At 40.2% G+C, this 19,890-nt stretch overlaps 1 protein-coding gene across 1 annotated transcript; it reads left to right on the top strand.

Annotated features, from left to right (window-relative positions):
* Positions 1 to 591: 591 nt before the first annotated feature.
* Positions 592 to 17,321, top strand: LOC121189918 (collagen alpha-1(IX) chain-like). The gene is made up of 36 exons (XM_041050397.1): positions 592 to 673; positions 2,590 to 2,722; positions 3,070 to 3,466; positions 4,479 to 4,562; positions 5,025 to 5,102; positions 5,592 to 5,654; positions 5,760 to 5,795; positions 5,899 to 5,961; positions 7,021 to 7,074; positions 7,441 to 7,476; positions 7,601 to 7,624; positions 7,735 to 7,788; positions 8,292 to 8,345; positions 8,557 to 8,589; positions 8,678 to 8,734; positions 8,840 to 8,893; positions 10,390 to 10,443; positions 10,556 to 10,609; positions 10,759 to 10,812; positions 10,901 to 10,954; positions 11,060 to 11,113; positions 11,205 to 11,258; positions 11,355 to 11,408; positions 12,093 to 12,137; positions 12,250 to 12,303; positions 12,391 to 12,444; positions 12,549 to 12,602; positions 13,246 to 13,317; positions 13,499 to 13,534; positions 13,639 to 13,683; positions 13,799 to 13,831; positions 13,942 to 14,088; positions 15,347 to 15,401; positions 16,326 to 16,514; positions 16,639 to 16,716; positions 17,125 to 17,321. The coding sequence occupies exons 1-36, from the start codon at positions 592 to 594 to the stop codon at positions 17,319 to 17,321; spliced, it is 2,739 nt and encodes a 912-aa protein (XP_040906331.1).
* The last annotated feature ends 2,569 nt before the right edge of the window (positions 17,322 to 19,890 follow it).

The following is a 19,890-nucleotide window of genomic DNA, read 5'->3' as shown; positions in this document are numbered from 1 at the left end:
GTGCCTCTATGCAAGTCACTTATGAGCAGGTTAAGTGTTGAAGAATGACTACTACTGTCCAAGGTTTGTTTGTAGATGGCTATGTAGATGGATGCCACTGATATGCCTGTGGGTTTTTTTCCCTCTTCCCTGTGTGTATGCCTGAGTTTGCAGACCTATTGTGAATAGGCTTAACGCAACCTGCCAACAAAGAGGGGTTTAGTGCTGTTCTTTGCAGAATGTGCAGTGAGTTCTGGGTGTAATAAGTCCAATTTAACTTATTGGTGCTACTAGAGGCCAATCAACTTATAAACTGAAACAAGTGATAAATAGCAGGGAGGAAAGGGGGTTCGCTCTTTAAACCAGTTCCCTGACCAAAGAAATTCCCTGTCAACAAATCATGAAAGCTACGTTTCCTGGTGATCAACACAATGCATTTCTATTGATTCTACATGTTATTACTACAATGTAAAATACAAGTATCTTGGGAATTGCCTCTTTCAAAAAGGATGAAGGGTTTTTTTTTTGTCTCTTGGCCTGACAGAGCAAACACAGCCTGAACTGCACCTTAGTCAGCGTCTCTTGATTTTCAGTTTGACTGCACTGGAAACAATGCTGCCTGAATACAGTGCTACCATAGAGATCACAGAAAATGTAGATCCCAAGAGTGCTGGGCAAATGAAAGCACCAGAGGGTAACATTATCGTTTTCACAGCTAATTTCTTGGAATCATTTATGACACACTCCATAATGAAAATAGAACTATAAATGGGATATGACTGTGAGTGTTTTCTTGAAGAAAGATTAACATTAAATCCAAAGTAGGTGCAGGAGAACTCCAGTGGAATGCAGAGTTGACACTGTGGGGGACTGTTGACTCACTCCCCCAAATAAATGACAACAGTCAAGCCTATAAGAGACCCCTCACTGTGACCTGAGGTTTTTCACTCCTGCTGACGGAGCAACTATACAGGATCTCTCCTGGAAGCTAATCTGAAGAAACATCCAGCAGCAGGTGTTTTTTTTTTTCATTTCCAAATCAAGCTATGAAATGGGTGGAGTCAAAAGGTAAATAACTGACTTAGTAGTTACTGTATTTATACATATATGTAATGTGGTTTGCAATTTACCAGTATCATGAAAAGTACTACACATACTTAACCATAATAAAGATGTACAATTTCTGATTGCATTCCAGAAATATCCTTTTGTACTCACTGTGCTGCTGCTATGTGATCCCACAATATCTTTGCACAGGACTTCACTCTCAGAGTAAGTAGTCCTCTGCAGTGTGATAACAATGACAAAAGGAAGACAAAACAATATGAACATGTATTTGAAAAACAGGTCAATGTTAAGGTGACAAAATTACCAGTGCAATGCATTTCTGCAAAGGTGAGTTATGCTCACTTGCATGCCAGCTATGAGTAAGTGTCAACCTTAAACATCCTCTATTTGTTAACCATTTCCTTACTGGTTAATTTGCACTTTTTCTCTTTGTTGGAACAGTTTCTCTGTGTTTGGCATGTGTTGTGTCATATGTTATGCTTGACACATTGAATAAATTGTGTGTTTGTGTTTTTTCTTTACTCATACATATTCAATGAGGTCTGTTGGGCTTTGTTAGCTGTTTCATGTTGCAGACCTCTTTCATAGCTGACAAAATCTGCTAATCAACATTCATCAATATAAGACCCCTATTATATGACTACATTGTCTCTTTTGTGTGAGGGGTTTGCATTATTGTGTCTTCCATCTGTACACACTGCTGCTCTTATCTGTATTTTATGACGTGTATCCTGGTGTGGGTTTGTGTAGCAGCACAAACATTGCTGGATTAGGGACTCTAGCTGTGTGCCTGTATATAGATTCAGTTGTACACTAAATGGTAATACTTGGGCTAAATGCATTGATGAATACATTTGTAGCAAAACATCAAAGTATGATATAAGAGTATCAACCCTGAGTTGTACATATGAACAGTGTTAGATGTTTAAGACAGTGCTGGCCCCCGACTTGGCAAATGGAGAAATGAAGAATCTGTTGTATGTGAACCATTTACTCAAACTTGATAAAGACCTTTAACTTCCTGTCCAGATGTGCAAGAACAGGCAAATCTAGAGCTTACATGTTAAAGAGGAAACCACAAACAGTGAGAGTTAGCCTAATATTTATTCAAGGCAGTGGTGCAGCTTTCCAAACACTGAGCTTTTATGCCCTCTCCACAACACACACACACTCTTCGACTACTAACGGGCTGTTTTGTGTTTCCATCTTGCAGCTGTGCGATTTTCATCTCAAGTTGGTATTCAAATGCAGCAGCAGTCCATGTGCCCTCAAATAAGTGCCGGGGAGGATCGTTTCCCAGGTGGATTCACAAAAATTATATTACAGAACAGCTCAAGATTATAATACAGATCCTGATATGTTTAAAGTGAAACTATAAAAACTCCATTATTAGTGTATGGCGTGACATTTTCTCTCTATAGAAATGTTTTAAGAATACTTTAATAGCATAGCAAGTCCCTAGAATGATCGACTCAAGATCCTGAGCGACTGTTGCAAGACCTCTGAGATGATTTTGTGTTAAACCGCTCTTCTGTTCCTTAGGATTTTATATTATGTCCCAGTTCCACATTGCTGAGCTGGCAAGAAGGGGCACTGTCAAAAAAGTTCCCGGATCATCTCCCCAGCATGTTGCTTATCAGATAGGCCCAGCATTCAACTTCAGAATCAACACAAGGTGAGCTACAGGGCGTTAAAATGGAGTTGTGTGAGTGAAGACTGACATCTAGTGGCTGAGCTGGTATAACTTCATTTACCCTGTCCATGGTCCTGAATATCAAAGGTTTGTTTTATAAGCTCTATAACATTCTTTCTGCAATGCAACTTAAAATGATACAATGCAAATATGACACTTTATATGATGTAATAAATGATTTGACCATTATAAACAGAATAAGAATTTCTTCTGACAAAAGTAGATGAGACAATTAATGTTCAAAACTTAATAATCCTAATTGGAATTCTGATTTTTAATGGAAGATGTAAGTTTGGGGTTTTCATAATAACCTATCTTCTCTGTTTCAGATCAGCATATCCCCTGGGACTTCCGGAGGAGTTTGCATTTGTGGCCGTGCTGCGCATGAGTGCCAGCACCATAAACAAAAACTGGAATATCTGGCAAATGCAGGATATGAATGGCAACGAGCAGCTGGCCGTCAGACTCAACGGGGAGTCTAAGTCTCTGGAGTTTACCTTCACAGCGCTGGACACCGGGAGGCAGACTGTTGTGTTCAGCCACCTGGCTTTTCTCTTCAATGATCGATGGCACAGAGTCCTCCTGGACGTCAGCAGGCGCTCTGTCACTCTTTTCGTGGACTGTGTCATGATCGGTTCTCAGAGCATATCACTCCGGCAGAAAGTCAGTCTGGATGGGTTCACGTTGATAGGAAAACTCAAGGACAACCCAGTGATGGCAATCCCGGTACGTCTCTGACGTGTGAGGTTTCTACCACAGTGCAAAAGTTCACGCAAGCAATGAAAAGCAGGAACATTTACAGCATTATCTGACTGTTTGACACTTAATATGCATTTCTAAACGTAAGTGATGCCTTTACATTCAGTTTATACTGAAGTTTTAGGCTAAATACAAAATGTAGAGTGAGCTCATAAAACTTGACGAATTGTTAGAGCTTTAACCAGGGCGAAACATTTTCTCACCTACATTAAATGGATTATGAATCTTAGACACTTATTTTGCATAAAAACTTTGAGCTCCAGATGTGTTTTTATTGCTCCACCTTAACTTGATTGATCATTCCATACCCCCTCATTTAGTATTTTGAGGTGAAGACAAACACTGCAGGACACTGTGTCCTTTCGCATTAAAGTATACACTCCTTTTGAAGGGCAATTTCCCAGCGAGCAACAGCAGTGAGTTGACAAAATCAAAGGGAAATAAAAACTATTAATTTACTTTTGATTTATATAATTCTACACTCTTGTCTGACTATATATGCGATATTGTAAGCAGACACTATTCGGGGAGTCCTTGACATGCAGACGTTTGGGAATCCCTGTGTTTTCTCACCATCATGTTCGGTTTGTCTGCAGTCAGCTCTCCCTCCATTCAGGCTTTGCCGACAAATATGTGGAATTTGTTGCAGGTTCTGGTGAAGAGCCCGAGCTGTGCACAGGCTAACCCATCCTGCAGTAGCCGCCACACCGTGCAGCTCAGGTGCATGGTTTCCAAAGATTAGTCATGTGCTCCTTGGCTGTGCATTGCAACCACATGCATGACCACCTTACAACTCCTTGGCATATGTAGCCCAAGCGTATGTTGCCCATGGTAATGTTTAGAAACTGACTCCCAGACTGCAAAAACATAGCTTTCTTTTTGCTTTTCTCTTATGTTGCAAAAATGCAACCATCGGCCTGTCGCTCCTACAGACGATCGGTTGTTTTAATGTATTATTTTCCTTTGTTTATTTATCAAGTTTGAACTTCAGTCAATGCTGATTCACTGTGATGTGACGCGAGCCAGGGCGGAACCTTGTTATGACCTCCCAGCCAGGACATCGGTAAGAATGGAAACTTAATAAACTACAGTCTACAAACTACATCTATTAAAAAAAGATCAAATATTGGTTTGGTTAGAGGAGACAAATGTGCCTTTAATGGAAAGGGAACTAAAATCACGTGTCTTTGCCGCCACTTGTCTCCATATAATGATTATTGATGATTAGAGTCCAAAGTTAAAATTGTCATTTGGGGTAATTGCAGAAGTTAAATAGCCCGCTGATCCTGCCTATTGGCGGTGTGTGCTGTGTGGCCCCTCCCCGCGGTGTCCCCTCCGCAGACCCTCCAATGGCTTCCTGTAACCAGGCGGCGTATGAATAAACATGAGCCCCTGATGGCTATGGGACAGCGGACGGCCTAGATAGCTGAAGGGGATTCAGTTGGGTTGTTTTGTCGGGGGCTCCTTCAGCCCAACAATTCCCAGAGAAAGGACTATAACTTTTACCTTTCCTGCCCACGGGAAGATCATGGCTCGGGCCCCCAGTGTTAGAGGGCCACTTCTGCTCCTGCTCCTGCAGCTTGTCCTTATTTGCTCCGCTCAAGTAAGACTTACATTTATCTCTCTCTCTCTTTTTTCTCTATTTGTCTCTACAGACTGATGTGACAGAGGTGCAGGTGAGTGGTCTCCTGGCTCTCCTGCTAAAATAACAACATCCATTTAAAATTGTGGTGAGATGTTGGAGTTGTTTTATTCAGTACATTTATTGGACATCTGTCCTGGAAAAAAAGTTAGGTGTGCCACTTTTTTGTCTGGAGTTAGGTTTTTTTTAAGATTTATTTTGGCAAAGTTCTGTCTCTTGCTGACGTGTTTCTGCAGGTAGAAATCCTCTCTATAGGCTGTAAGCTATTTCAGTGTAGCCAAGAGACAGTCTTGTCTTCTAGCAACATACATTAATATGGTGCACCTGTTCTCACTTTTTCATATTCTCTGTGTAGCAGGATGTCAGTGTAAGAAATGGCAAAAATTGAGAGGCCCATTTTCAGAAATTTAAGCAGATATTTCACTATTTTATTATTACTATTTTACTCAGAGGAGTGATGGACCTCCTGGCCCTCCTGGACCTGCAGGTGTCCCAGGAATTGATGGCATTGCTGTAAGTGCTCTCAGTTCTGTAACACTGTCCACATGAATGCATGTAATACTTTGCAAATAGTTCACATTTGGCTCTGCTTAAAGCCTTGAATGTCTTTTGTTGCAGGGGGAAAGAGGAGCAGATGGCGAGGATGGTCCTCCTGTAATTATAACATTAAATAACAGATTAAAATGATGTATTGCATGGCTTTTCATTGTAAGGCTTTCCCCTGAATTTTGTGTGCATGTGGAACCTTTGTTTTTAGGGACCTGATGGAGATGCAGGTAAACCCGGCTCTTCAGGATTACCTGGAATTCCTGGGAACGATGTGAGTGCTCTAAGTTTTATATTTTATGTATTGTGAGTTTGCTTCATTGCTGGCTACAAGCCTACAACGGGGTGGAACTACAAAGTGTGATCCTCCCACCATATAGGTTATGTTTACACTTAATAGTCATGAGTGACCAATGAAACTTAGAGGTTTTTTTTGGGGGGGGGGGGGGGGGGGGTTGCAAAAATGTGAGGAATTTATTAAAACAGGATGAACAAATCCAGATTTCCTTTCTAAGAGGGCAAACCAGGACCTGAGTGTAATTACCCCTGGCTCCTTCTAGAGTTTAAAGGAGGGTTAGGAAAATATCTTACTTACATAATACTGGTGCTGATGATGGACTGTAGGTGAATGTAACTCACATTTTAGATTTAGGCAGATAAAGTATCAGTTTATGTCGACACTCATTCAGAATGTGGTGTTATAAACTTTTACAAAATGTATTTCTTTCATGAATTATGATTCACCTGCTGTGTTATAGCTCGATACATCTACCGGGATTCTGAAAACAATAGCAGCTTTGTTGGCTGGTCGCTGTTGGTATCTCCTGTTGAGAATCCTCAAAACAGTGTGGAATGACCTCTTTCAGTGGGCTTGTTTGAAATGAGCCAGAGGAATGCTGCTCTCTGCTTGGTTTGCAGTCTGAGAGCTTTGCCCTCTGCCCTGGTGCTGATTTTTTTTTTCTGCGTGTCTGTTTAAGTTGAACACACTCTTGTGAATGTCATGAAATGGTCAAAAACAGAGCTTCAATTTCAATGTGACTGATGATCCTGAAGCGACAATGTAGTATATATATTGAAACACTTTAGACGGGATGGTTATAGTCAAGTTAATCCCACTTATGAATACATAGGACTCCTCCCAATGTTGATTGTGTTATTATGTAATATATGGAGATTGGACACTGCATTCAGAAATATTGACAGAGGGGGGGAAAGTATTGGCTTCTGATGTAGCAGGTACATTTAACTTGCTAATGTTTTTTTTTTTAAATAAGGTGAAAGAATACAGACACTAAAATGCTCTAAGCTTTGTTTTGATGTCTCTTCTCTGCAGGGTTTGACCGGCCCTATTGGAGATCCTGGGCCTGACGGACCCCCCGGACAGAAAGTAAGTGACTAATGAGCCTTTGCTTTCCTGCTTCAGAGACTGTCAGTGAAATGGTGCCAAGCTGCTGTCCAGTCTTTTGGCATGGCAGCGAGAGCCGCAGTGCATAAACCAATTCCTCATGACAAATGAGACTTAATCCTGCAAGTCTTCTGTGTAATCTCCGTGGGGAATGAAGCCCCAACATCGGTCCTCATTAGGCTAAACATTGCTGGGTCAAATGTGCCCAGCTCAGTCATGTGATGATCTGGAGGAATGTTAACTTAGACCGTCTGCTGGCTCAGACAGGTCAATTTTACCTGAACACAGTATTTCTGTGTTTGTCTCAGTGTCCATCTAAGTTTCTAATGTATTATCTTCATCCTGTAGGGTGAACCTGGAAAACCTGGACCTCGTGGGGCAGCTGTGAGTAGCATTTTCTCTCTGAACCTGTCAGTACAAGGATCAACCCATGAATGTCTGGAAAATACATAATCTTCACATCTTCATAATCATCACACTGAATCATACTGTATATGTGTCTCCTTAGGGTGTTGGGCCAGATGGACCCCCCGTAAGTCATTTGTTTATGCTACACAATCAGTACCACAGTTTATATCAAATTTTGGTAGTCTTTCTCAAAGTTGTGTTAATGCTGAATACCTGAAATGTGACTTTGTACAGGGACCACCCGGGCCTGTAGGACTTCTGGGTGAAGTGGGAAAAGTTGGACCACCTGTGAGTAGAGAGTAATAGACTGTTAGTTTGTTTTAAATTAGGATTACAGACTAGAAGATAGACCGCAGCATCAAATACTGTCTGCATGAGCACTGAGGTGGTGGTATGTGCACCATACACTGATTATGTGATCATCAAAAAGTGCTGTATTTTACCAGCTTGAAGTTTAAGCATTTTCTTGTCAAACTGAAGATAGACAGATTCAGCAGTTTTACCTTTTTCAGACATTCTAAGAAACTTTAAAAATTGCTTTGAGGTGAGGAAATCAACAAAAAATAACAAATTATTATATTATTCAAATTGCCTCAAGAGCCATTTTTATTGGTATTTCATAACCCAGGATGCATCTGTCCTTTGTAGTTCAGATTTATATTTGACTTATTTTTATATAATTTTGCCTATAGGATGTTGGATTTCATACCAATGTTTGTGAATATACAGTTATATTATATGCAGTTTCCTTGTGTTTTGTATTTTGACACATCTTATGTGTCTTTCCACAGGGGGCCATGGGTGTGAGAGGGCCACAAGGACCTCGTGGACCAACAGGGCCCAGAGTAAGTGACACAGGTTGATGATGAATGAATGATTACATTTGACTTTATATATTACAAGGGAAGCAACATGATGGAAGCATGAAATTAATTTGGCCTTGTTCGTGATGCCATTACTGCACTCTTCCTCCAGTGATTTACAAACTCCTTAGTCATCATGATGATGATATCTTGAAATATGAAAGTGTTAATTTGTATTTCCTCTTAATTCCAGGGTGCAGCTGGGATGCAAGGCAGTGCCGACCTGGTAAATTGTTTTCTGGAGATTATGACTGAGACTTTGTTGCATAAAATGTAAGGAATATTTTCTAACTTTTTGTGTTTGTATTTTTTAGTGTCCAAACTCTTGTCCACCGGGGACCTCTGGACACCCCGGTCTTCCTGGCATGAAGGTGAGAAGCAGGGTTAAAGTGTTTTGTGTCACACTAAAATCATGTTAGTCTCCCTATATATCGTGTGTTTAATTGATGCTCCTTTTTTTCTCTATGTGTTTCCAGGGCCACAAAGGTGTAAAAGGGGAAGCTGGAGAACCGGGGAAACAAGGGCATAAGGTAAACTCGGTTCTGCTTAGAGAAAAATCTCTGTTTGTCAACTCAAGTTTGTCTAGTCATATAAAATGTTATAAACATTTCATACATCAACAACGTAAATTTATACTCACATAAAACTGCATAAATAGTTACTTAAAAACATGAATTTCCCTCCACAACTGTCACACACGCCACGTTTCACATAAAAAAAAAATTATCCATGACTTAAATGTGAAGAAGTGATTCCCAGCACCTTTGAGACAAGCATTATTTGTGCTCTATTTCAAGAGGAAGTGATACATGCCTGTGTGTAATGCCTCTGACTCCTTGTAATGCACGGGGGATGATTTATTTGAAATGATGTTCAAGCACAACTACCCTCTCCCCGTAATGTGTCCATGCACTATATAAATGGAAATGAGTCTGGGCCTATCTCCCTTTATCACCCTGTGCCAGGATTTGATTTACTGTCAGTCTGTGCTCCGTCCCTGGGAATGATTTTCTCCTTCATTGAAAGTTTCATTTGAGAAGCCTTGTGCCTGTTTTCCACTCACAAATTCACAAATATAAAGTTGTTTACAGTTAACAATGAAATAACCAGATGTTATGCTGAGGTTGAAAGTGTATTATTTTATGATATACCGAAGAATACTGAAATATAAATTATGTACGTATTTGAAAGGTTGCACACTGACACACGGTTGTATTGAGCAGCCCAGTTATTTGCAAAAACATGCGGTACTTCACTTATTTGAAATGAACACAAACAGTGATCACTTATTACATACAACAACATCAGCAATTTCTTTCACTTAAACTCTAAGACTTCAAAATGACCAGAGATCGAAGACATATCTTTCAATAAGTCAAAAGTATGGTTGACTTTTATCTTTGTCTTTTTGGAGACCCGAAATATTGTCTCCATTAGAAGAAGATGAATTCTTAATTTTTAGTGTCAGACAATCAAACAAAATTAAGACAATTTTCTCATTTCTCTCTTGCTCTATGATGCAAACTCCAGCCGGCCTGTTTCACTGCGTTCATCTCTGTTGGTTGTGTAATATTTGATTATCAGCGATGTATTGTTTACACCCGTTCTAATACACATAATTAAAAGAAGAAATTGCCTTTTTAACAATGGAAAATGTGCACAGCCTCAGACCTGAACTGTTATCCATCTTAATGGATGTGCCTCCTCAGGTCAGCCACAGAGTCAGCAAATAAATTATTTGTAATTTGTAAAGCAGGAGCACAGTAATTTGGAGTTAAATCGTCTGCTTTTGCCCCCTTACAATCCATTAAGAAGTGGGTATTAAACACATCTCACAATGGCGGCCTCATTTTCTAATTAACACACAGTTGATAGGAGCAGCCTACGTGTTCATTTTTCTGTTAAGAGAAGCACTGATGGGATGCCGGTTACATTGTGAGTTAGCATATGGTTTCACTCATAATGTAGTTACATTTGTTGTTCAGTGTTTCATCTGATTGACTTTATGCTATTTATCTTCACCCAGGGTGAGGAGGGAGACCAGGGAAGTCCAGGGGAGGTTGGATCCCAAGGACCAGTGGTGAGATACTGTATTTAACAGATGATACATTAGAGCCTTTCGAGTTATAGGTCATTCTTTACTATGTCAGGTCTGCTTGCTGAGGCACCCGTTGGATCTGTTGTTGTTTTAGGGCCCTCAGGGAATTCGTGGAGCCATGGGAATGATGGGCACCAAGGGAGAAATGGTAAGCATGTTTATTTTTTTTTTAAGGCCATGAACCCACTTCCTCCTGAATTACTTGCAAATTCAGGGTGAATTCCATTAACTGTAATCTATTATTGTAAAATTCTTAAAACACATTGTAAGACCAACACTATCATTGTTCTCTGGCAGGGACCTCGAGGTCTTGATGGAGATCCAGGTCCGCAGGGTGTCGCGGGGGCAGCTGTAAGTTTGTCACACAAAATAAAAGCTTTTTTTTTTTTAAGCAGATGTGGTCTAGATGAGTCACATATGATTCAATACATCATTTCAGGGAGATCAAGGCCAGAGAGGTGCGATGGGCGAGCTTGGTCCTAAAGGCGAAACGGTCAGTAGACACACCTCATCGCCATGGACATAAACATTTTTAAATGCTAAAAACGTTTTGTACAGCTGCTACAAATGGTAACTGTACTGTTGATATGTTGTTCAGGGCGTTCAAGGGCCAAGAGGAATCACAGGCCTGCCAGGTCCCAAGGGGGAGGCTGTGAGTGTCTCATCGGTGATGACAAATAAACATATTTTTCGGATACATTTTGTAGAAACGACTCATTTTATTTTGTCCCTTTTATAACCAGGGTTTACCAGGTGTGGATGGTCGCGAGGGTATTCCTGGGATGCCGGGTGCAAAGGTAGAGCATTAATTGAAAACAATGAAAACAAGGCTTGGCTATTTTGTTGTTAGGAGCAGTATCAACTCCAGTTTTCCACTGTCTGTTTCTCTGCAGGGAGACATTGGGAAGCCAGGCGTTCCTGGAGAGGTTGGACTTCAGGGGCTTCCTGTGAGTACGACCTTTAACCCCAAACTGTCAAGACTGACTCCGATTGGATGCACCTGAGTAAACTCCCCAGGAGGAGTTTAAAGCACCATAGCTCATGCACACTGCAGTGCAATACAGTACTTATCTCCACATAGAAATTGCAGCAACAAGCAGCAGTCAGAAGAATGTTTTTTGGATCTTATATTTTATAATATATAACAAAGCTGACCTACATTCTGTACGTTGACATTTCAAGCAAATACTACTGAGTCCCACTCTGCTGTGGTATTAAACACATACAGCAGGCTCTGTGATTACTGTCTTTCTCAAGCATAAATGTAAGAGCAAAGTTTTTCCAGCCCTCTAATTTGTGATTAGTCTAATCAAAGGCACTAATGAGAATCATTTGGCAAACATGAACACCCTGACTGTGCTTTAAGATTAAGCATTAAGAATGATTTTGTTGGTGTCAAAGTCATCACAGGTTTAAATACCGAGAACACTTTTACCACCTTAAGCTTATTTGGGTTAAAAGCTCCGACAAATAATTTTCTTCCACTAAGCCAGCCTTCTTCACGCTCCAGTGTTTCTCACAGTCAGGTGAATTCCCTTGAAAGAATAACACTTGCTGTTAGAAATATTTCTCCTTTGTTTTTGTCTCCTTGTTGTTGTTGTATCTCTTCAAAAAATGTTCTTTGTTTTTAGGGTTTGCCTGGTGCACCTGGACCAAAAGGCTTGAGTGGCCCTAAGGTTGTTTGTTTGATCAATAATTAAATATTTTTAGTTGTTACTTGCTTTTATTTATTTTATTTTTTTCTGAAATTTTCCAAATTTGAAAGGCATTTTGGTTGTTTCTGTGCAGGGAGACGCTGGTCAAGCAGGCCTCCCTGGAACAATGGGACCTGCTGGCAAAACAGTAAGTATGAGCAGCATATGTTGAGACTCCATCCTGATCTTTGTCACCTCTGTTGTGTCACTGTGTCATTTTGCTGTCACACCACAGGGTGAGCGCGGAGAGCAAGGAGAGGTGGGACCTGCTGGACCCATTGGTGAGCCTGTGAGTATTTTTCTCAGCTAAATTTCTATAGTCTTACTTTAATTTTTTTTTTCAAACTTTAAACTCAACCCTTTTTTTAAAAAATCATTTTCTCTTCCCCACAGGGAGATATAGGAGAGCAAGGCCCTGTAGGTCCAGCTGGCAAGCCAGGTGCCAGGGTAAGCTATAAACGCACGCACGATTTAATTAAATTTAGGTTTTAACTGACAGCAGCCAGTGCACATCTAACATCACTAGCAGTAATATATAGAAAAACCTATGGAGAAACTATACAGAACGAGAGGCACCAAATGATAATTACTTTGAGAGAAAGAAGCTGAAAAGGAGGGAAGCCTCAGAGAGTATAGTCCTGGCTGTTGTTTCACTGGAATGTCTCAGAGAATAGACTGAGCCTGGATCTCACATGAGGTCTATTTTCACAGTAAGGGGAGACCAGTAAGCAGCAGGCTGAATGAGCCCTCTGTTCTCCTGGCATTCCTCAGACAGTCGGTCAGTGATCAAAGAGGGAATGGCACACACAAACATGGCGGAGAGAATAAGTATAAGTAGCAATGCTAAGCTTTTATGAGCACAATGTGTGGAAGTACCCTAGTACACATCACATCCTTACTTTTAAACAGGAGTTATTTAGTATAACTGTTGATATTGGAGTAATTTCACCAGTGCTAAAAGGAGTTAAGCTTAGTGAAATAGCCTAAGTGCAGTGTTTTGTCTTTTATAAGCTGCAGCGAATCTCAACATATTTAATATACCCCTGCTTAGATGTTTCTATTGATCACATGTGCATGTTATTTGTTACAGGGACCCAAAGGTGACCCTGGCCTCCCTGGTCTCCCTGGTCCTCCTGGCCTTCCTGGGGTAAAAGGAGAGCGGGTAAGAAAACACCACAGTCCCCTTTCAGAGATGTTTTCAGATTTTGGGACCATTGTCTTGAACAGTTAGAGAGAGATTAATGTTCAACAACAAACAGCTGATTAGCTCCCTCTAGTGGAGTCAAATAGAACATTCCTCTTGTAACGATCATTAAGTTAGTTTGCTTTGTTTTTTGTTACAGGGAGAACGTGGAGAAACAGGACCCAAAGGAGAGCAGGTGTGAAATCCTGATGCTAACTAATTATGTCTTAATAGTAATGCTGCGTTTAAAGAACGAGCAGGTTGCTTTGCATAAATCATTTATGGACTGTGTTTTCATAGGGAGTACAAGGTGATGAGGGAAACCCTGGCGACAAAGGAGAAGTTGTAAGTTGTTACTTTAACTTATTTTGCCTACTCAACAATTCTATTCACAATAGAATCTCACCAGAGAATAACTATCTGTGTTTCCACCCTCTGTGTTTTATCATTGGTGACATAGGGCGAATCAGGAGAAGCTGGATCTAAAGGAGAGGTGAGTTCAAACAGATTTTTACCTGGTATCTTAGTATTTTCCGTTGGGGTCAAACCAGTGTTGCAGTTTTGTAATATTTTATCTGGTCTGGTGTCTTATTTTCTGTCAAGGTCGGTAACCCCGGCGAACCTGGCAGAAGAGGTCCTGAGGGAAGTCGAGGGCAGCCTGGCATTGAGGGGCCTTCTGGGACACCTGGACCACGGGGCATGCAAGGGAACAGGGGTCTACCTGGAGTCAGAGGATCCCAGGGACCTCCGGTAGGTCCTAGAGAAAACACTTCAAGTCAAGGGTGTAAAGAAAGTGTATGAGGATAACTACAATACCTGTGCAGCTGTGTGACAGAGAAAAACTCTCAGGCCTAAATGTTTTGATTTAGCACTAAGACTTAGAAGGGACAGGCAAAAACAATGCAATCATCTCATGGCAAAGATCTTTAAATCTGAAGTGATTTTTATAACAACCTTTTGTATAGTAGGTGTAAGACAGTCTGGTTGGGGAGCCACGTCATTATTTTTGTCGATGTTTAAAGTCATACAAATGGAAAACACCTATTTGTTCTGGTCAGCAAATCTTATTTATGCACAGCACACATTTTACCTACAAATCACACAATTTGCACAGCTTTAATTTTCTTGTATTTGTACATAAAAATCCTGACTTTTAATGCATTGAATTCAGCATACTGGTAGCACTTAGATCACTGCCAGTCCTTCCACTCAGAAAAGCCACGATAGTGATTTGAGTTTCTAACTTCCTCTGTCACTCCTGTCAGATGAATCACTTCATGTTTCACTTTCAAAAACAAATTCACACATCCACATTGTCATCTAGTACCTATCATCCCAAAACTTCTTAAGAATGATGATCAATTCGCAAGAAGACATACTAAGTTTTGGAAATTATTTCTTTTTAAAGCCTACAGAACAAAAAAACTTAGGTAGAGGCCATTAATAAGTCCCTCTGGGTTGAATACTTCTCCCTGCACACTTTTATCTTTGTTCTAATACCCTTCTTATATTTTTAACTTGTGCAATAAGCCCGAAAAGTCTAAACTCTAATATTTTTCAGCAGCTGGGAATTAATCAAAACACATGAGTAAGATGCACTGAAAATGTTGTTATTTGGGAATTTTAAATGGCTTCAGTATAGGAACTGAATCCTCACTTGCTGCAGGCTCGTTGGCGCTCTGACATCCCCGTAGAGGAGGCGATCAGAAAGAACGTTTCCTCATCGAGATCGGAAAAATCAGAACTAAGATTTAAAACCATTATCACTGAAACCCTTGTACATATGTCCAATATACCAGCTTTTCAGGAGACTACAAAGGGAGCCTCATTTTTAGCCTCACCACACTGCACTTTGATCCCAAAGAGGACCGAGTAACCTCACAACTGCAGTGAAAATAAGTAAACATAGGAGCAGTGCGGTTTTCACTTGATGACAGAACTGCGGAGTCTTGACTTAAATGTTTTAGAGACTGTAATGAAATCTATTAAGTCATCTTTTTCTCTCCAGGGTAAAGAACCAAGTGATCAGCACATCAAACAAGTTTGCATGCGAGTCATGCAAGGTAAGAAAGATAGGCTTTTGACCCCATTTATCATTCCTTTGTGCCTCATTTCTTGACTTTAATCTTTCCCAGAATGCCTCATTAGACAATCACACGTATAGCCGCCCTTCTGGTGTCTCATTGATCTGGGCGGTTGGTGAATACTCTGAAGTTCAAAAAGGGAAGGTCTCATAACCAAAACATGAAATAAGCTTCAGCCTTTGTTTATTTGATGGATGAAAAAATTCCTTCCCCGAGCTTTAGAAATGTTCCACTGAAGTCACAACCTCTGTTCTCTTCATTCTTTTGCTCTTACGTCTTCACAACTCATCTCCTACACTCATGACTTTTTTATACCCGATGTGCTGAAAAATTAATTTCACCTCCAGCAGACCTGCACTCCTCTGCTCCAAGCAAAGAGTCTGCCTGGAAAGGAAATCTTAAGAAAGAGCAATCGAGCAGCTGCTGCATGAATTTTCATCAGCAGCCAGAAAACTGGAATCTTAAGTGCAAAGTACCATGCAGCAAGGAGCCACAGGAGATTAATATTAGATCCTTTGCACCATGAACATACATTTTCTGTCACTGATTGCTTGAAATAAAGAGTATTATCTCCTTTCTGCTCAATTTACTGAGGTTCCATGGAAAAAAGTTGAAAAACGGGGGAAGCTCGAGGGATATCGTGACCACAGTTTTACCTCGCTCTGCTTCACTTTGAACCCAAGTACAAGAGCTGTTGGACCATCTCTTCGACAAGAATTGCTGTGGGCTTTCAGAAATGAGCCTTTTTATGCTATGGCATGATTTATTACAAAGTGTTATGTCTTAAAAACTCCCTCGACAACAGTGGGCTACAGCTGTTTAGAAACATACAACATGTTTTTCGCCATTTTGCATCTGATGGTTTTTCTGGTTCACCATCTTCTTTCTGCTGTGCTCCAACAGAACAGCTGGCCCAGTTAGCAGCTAGTTTAAGGAGGCCAGAGTCTGGCGTAGCTGGTTTACCTGGAAAACCCGGACCTCCAGGGCCTCCTGGGGCTCCAGGAGACAATGGCTTCCCAGGGCAGGCTGGAGTGAGAGGCCTTCCGGGACTCAAAGGGCCGCCAGGCCCTCTTGGAGTGAAAGGACCTAAAGGTAATGAAGGTGTCCCTGCTTGGGGTGAGATGAGAGAATCATCACCTGTTATCAAATGAAATAATGGCACATTTGTCATTGTTTGATACGCACAAATATATTCATTGCATGATACGTGTTACAGGTGAAATGGGAGACAAAGGCTCCAGAGGGCCCACTGCACGAGGACCTAAAGGTCAGCCAGGACCTCCTGGACTTCCTGGTGAGTACATTTTTTAACTTTTAAAACTTCTCCTCTGTTTTAAAGTGTGGGTAGTATTTTTTTGTCATAAAACAAACTGTTTTTTTGTTGCTGCACTCCCATTCTTAACACGTTCCCAGTGTAAAGGATAAGGGACAAAATCCACACCCTCCATCTTTGGTATAAAAATATGTTCCAAGTTCACCTGAAGCTAATATGAGGCTTCAGCAGATTGAGTTTGACACTGAAATTGAGTTGGGAAGGCATCTTTTGAAGGACGCTGTGGACAGAAGGAACAATCACAGCAACCACAAACTTTTTTATTACATATAAGGGCACATGACTATTGTATTAACATAGACTTCAAAAAAATATGACCCTATGCTAAACCCAGCAACTGTCATCCTAAAATGAATTTTGTGATCACAGGTGAGCCTGGCAAACCTGGCTACGGAAAGGATGGTCAGGACGGGCAGAGGGGACCTCCTGGCGTTCCTGGACAGCCCGGTGTGCCTGGGCCTCCCGGCGCAGCTGGTCCTAATGGTTACTGTGACCCGTCAGCCTGCAACCTCCAGGCAGGGGCCGCCCACCAGTCTCTGGATGTAAAGGGACCTGCAGGGAACTAAGAGCCACTCTGGCAGAGACAGAAAGACTGTTGGATTATCTCCCCTGAGCACACAACATTTTTCACACTTTCTTCCCTTGGGCTGTGGTTGGTGTGGTGCCTTCGATCCATTAACCTCTAGTCTTGTGAATATGTTTTGTGCCAGCCCTGTCTCCATCAGAAGGAGCCAGCAGGAAAAAAACAGAAAGAAGACGACACACAAAACATTGTTTTTTTATGTGCTGCAGTAATCTAGCATGTTCTGGTGAGTTTTTCTACCTGAGAGATGTTTTGATTTATTCAGGACAGTATGTTCACATTTCTGAGATGAAATGACCAGAAGTGTTTGTTTATCCCACTCTCCTTGTACCTCTGCCTGCTTTTTCATTTCCTATCCTCCCTTTACCCTTTCTTACATGAAAACTCCTCCACTTTCACACACAACATTTCAAATAATCACCCAAAGCAAATCAGGATCAGGATTTTGTTTGGTTTAAGTGCCTTTTTTCAGTTATTTTAGTCTGTATGTGCTAATGTACCAAAGATACACCTGCTGAAAACTTTTTTTTTTTTTTAGTATAAATCTTTGCATGTCTGAGCGTCTTTTCAGTCCAACAGTTCAAAATAAAAAGGAGAGAGGATGAAAATGTCATCAAGTCACACTGACTTCAGTTTATGTTGTAAATCTGTAAAAAAAAAAATAATGTTTGAATTGTGGTTAATTATATTTCCTACAAAACAAGGAGATTTTGCCTCATTGTACAGAATAACAACAGAGTGCAGCTGTGCACATATGGAAATATATTTTAGGAATGAGGGAAACCCTCAGTTATGTAAGAAATAAAGAAAACAACACATGCAGTGTTTAATTTATTCTGTATATGTTGTCATTCTGTGATTATGTATTTTGTGACAAACATCAGGAAATGCAAAATCTGTGTTCTCAATTGTTTTTCCAATAACTGTTCATCTAAAATAAAGACAAAAATATTGTTGCTGACAAAACAATCTCACCTCAAGGTCCATTTAGTAGCTGTTCTGCACCTTTCCATCATATCACATGATCTTCATCTGCAGATGTTGTCATGTAAGTTGATATGGAAATGTAGATGTTACAATTTTCATCTTTCCTGAACACTTTTAAGACTTCTTGTTTACAGTTTTTCAATCAAGAACATATGATCAAAAGCTCCAGATACTAAATGGACCTTGTAACCTAGCAACTTGGATTTTAAAGAGCTTAAATGGTAAAAACTGGCAGAGCAAACCAACTTTGGTAGGGTTTTTTTTCAAGTGGTGACAGAATTTATGTTTAAAGGAGTTAACTAAATATTCAAACATTATGTCATAGTAAACAATACCAGACACTTCTTTAGACGTACTGTAAAAGATCTGTAACCTAAGTCATGTTGGTGCAGAAAATACAAAAGAACACAAGAAATTAAGCGCTGAATAACATTTATTGCACACGTGTAAGGCAGGTGCCATTAATCAGTGTAGATAAAAGATGTTGCAATGAAAAGTGTAAAATATAACCTCTGATACCTGTTAACCACATTACTGCCCCGACTCTTTATCAATCGTTCAGTAAAAACCCACTGATGCTGACTGATACTCAGCATCCAGGACTGCGAAAGATCTGTTTACATACACATGAGGTTTCAGTTGCTTTTTCAGTGAAAGGCAACAATTAGTGTTGTGATATATATATATATATATATATATATATATATATATATATATATATATATATATATATATATATATATATATATATATATATATATATATTTTGAAATTGCTAATGCCGTAGGCATGTGGTAAACCAAGACTGAGGTAGATATTCAATGAAACAAAGACTTTCAGAAACACACAAAGTCACTCAGCGAACTATGAGCTTGTTAAGCAGCAGAGATGAGTAAGAGTGAGAGCAGCGGGCAGACATTTTTAATCCATGGGACTGATGCTGAGAGGCTGATCCATATTCCCCCTCAATACAGGCTTATTTACAAGATTAGATTATGTGTGGTAACAGGATCGGGTTACATTATAAAAACAATAAGCAGTAATGAAAGATGTGGACGTATAAAACTGAAGTCGTTTTAAGTGAATTTTGCATTATTTGACAAGCCCATCTTTGGCTGTAAAACAACATTTCGTTGTTTTACAGGATGCTTCGACCTACAACACCTCCATCCTTAGTTTGCGTTCATCTGACATTTTCCACTTAGAATAAATTGATTTTGACTCAGAGCGTTGTGAAATAGCTGGCACAAAATTCCTAGTGAAGTGGCCTGTGAGATCAGCAGCCATGTTTTTTTTTTTTTTTTTTTTTTTTGTTCTCCCTCGTTATCAAACTGTTTAGCTAAATTGAAGTCACAAACTAGTGTACATTAATATCAATTCCAGCTAAATTCAATATATGCAGAGGCTTAGTCTCTTATTCGTTCACCAAAAAGTTCTGATCACATTATTTTACTGGTGCTGTCTCATTTGAATTTGGTCAAGGTCGGTGTTACTGTCTCCAAGGGGAACCCAGTAAGCCGAAAATGAAAATTAGTGTGATAAAAGAACAGAAGCCAATAGGAGGA

The sequence above is a fragment of the Toxotes jaculatrix genome, chromosome 11 (assembly GCF_017976425.1).
Source record: "Toxotes jaculatrix isolate fToxJac2 chromosome 11, fToxJac2.pri, whole genome shotgun sequence".
NCBI classification, from domain to species: domain Eukaryota; kingdom Metazoa; phylum Chordata; class Actinopteri; family Toxotidae; genus Toxotes; species Toxotes jaculatrix.
Note: the sequence above shows the minus strand (reverse complement) of the source record. Positions and strands in the feature narration are given on the sequence as shown.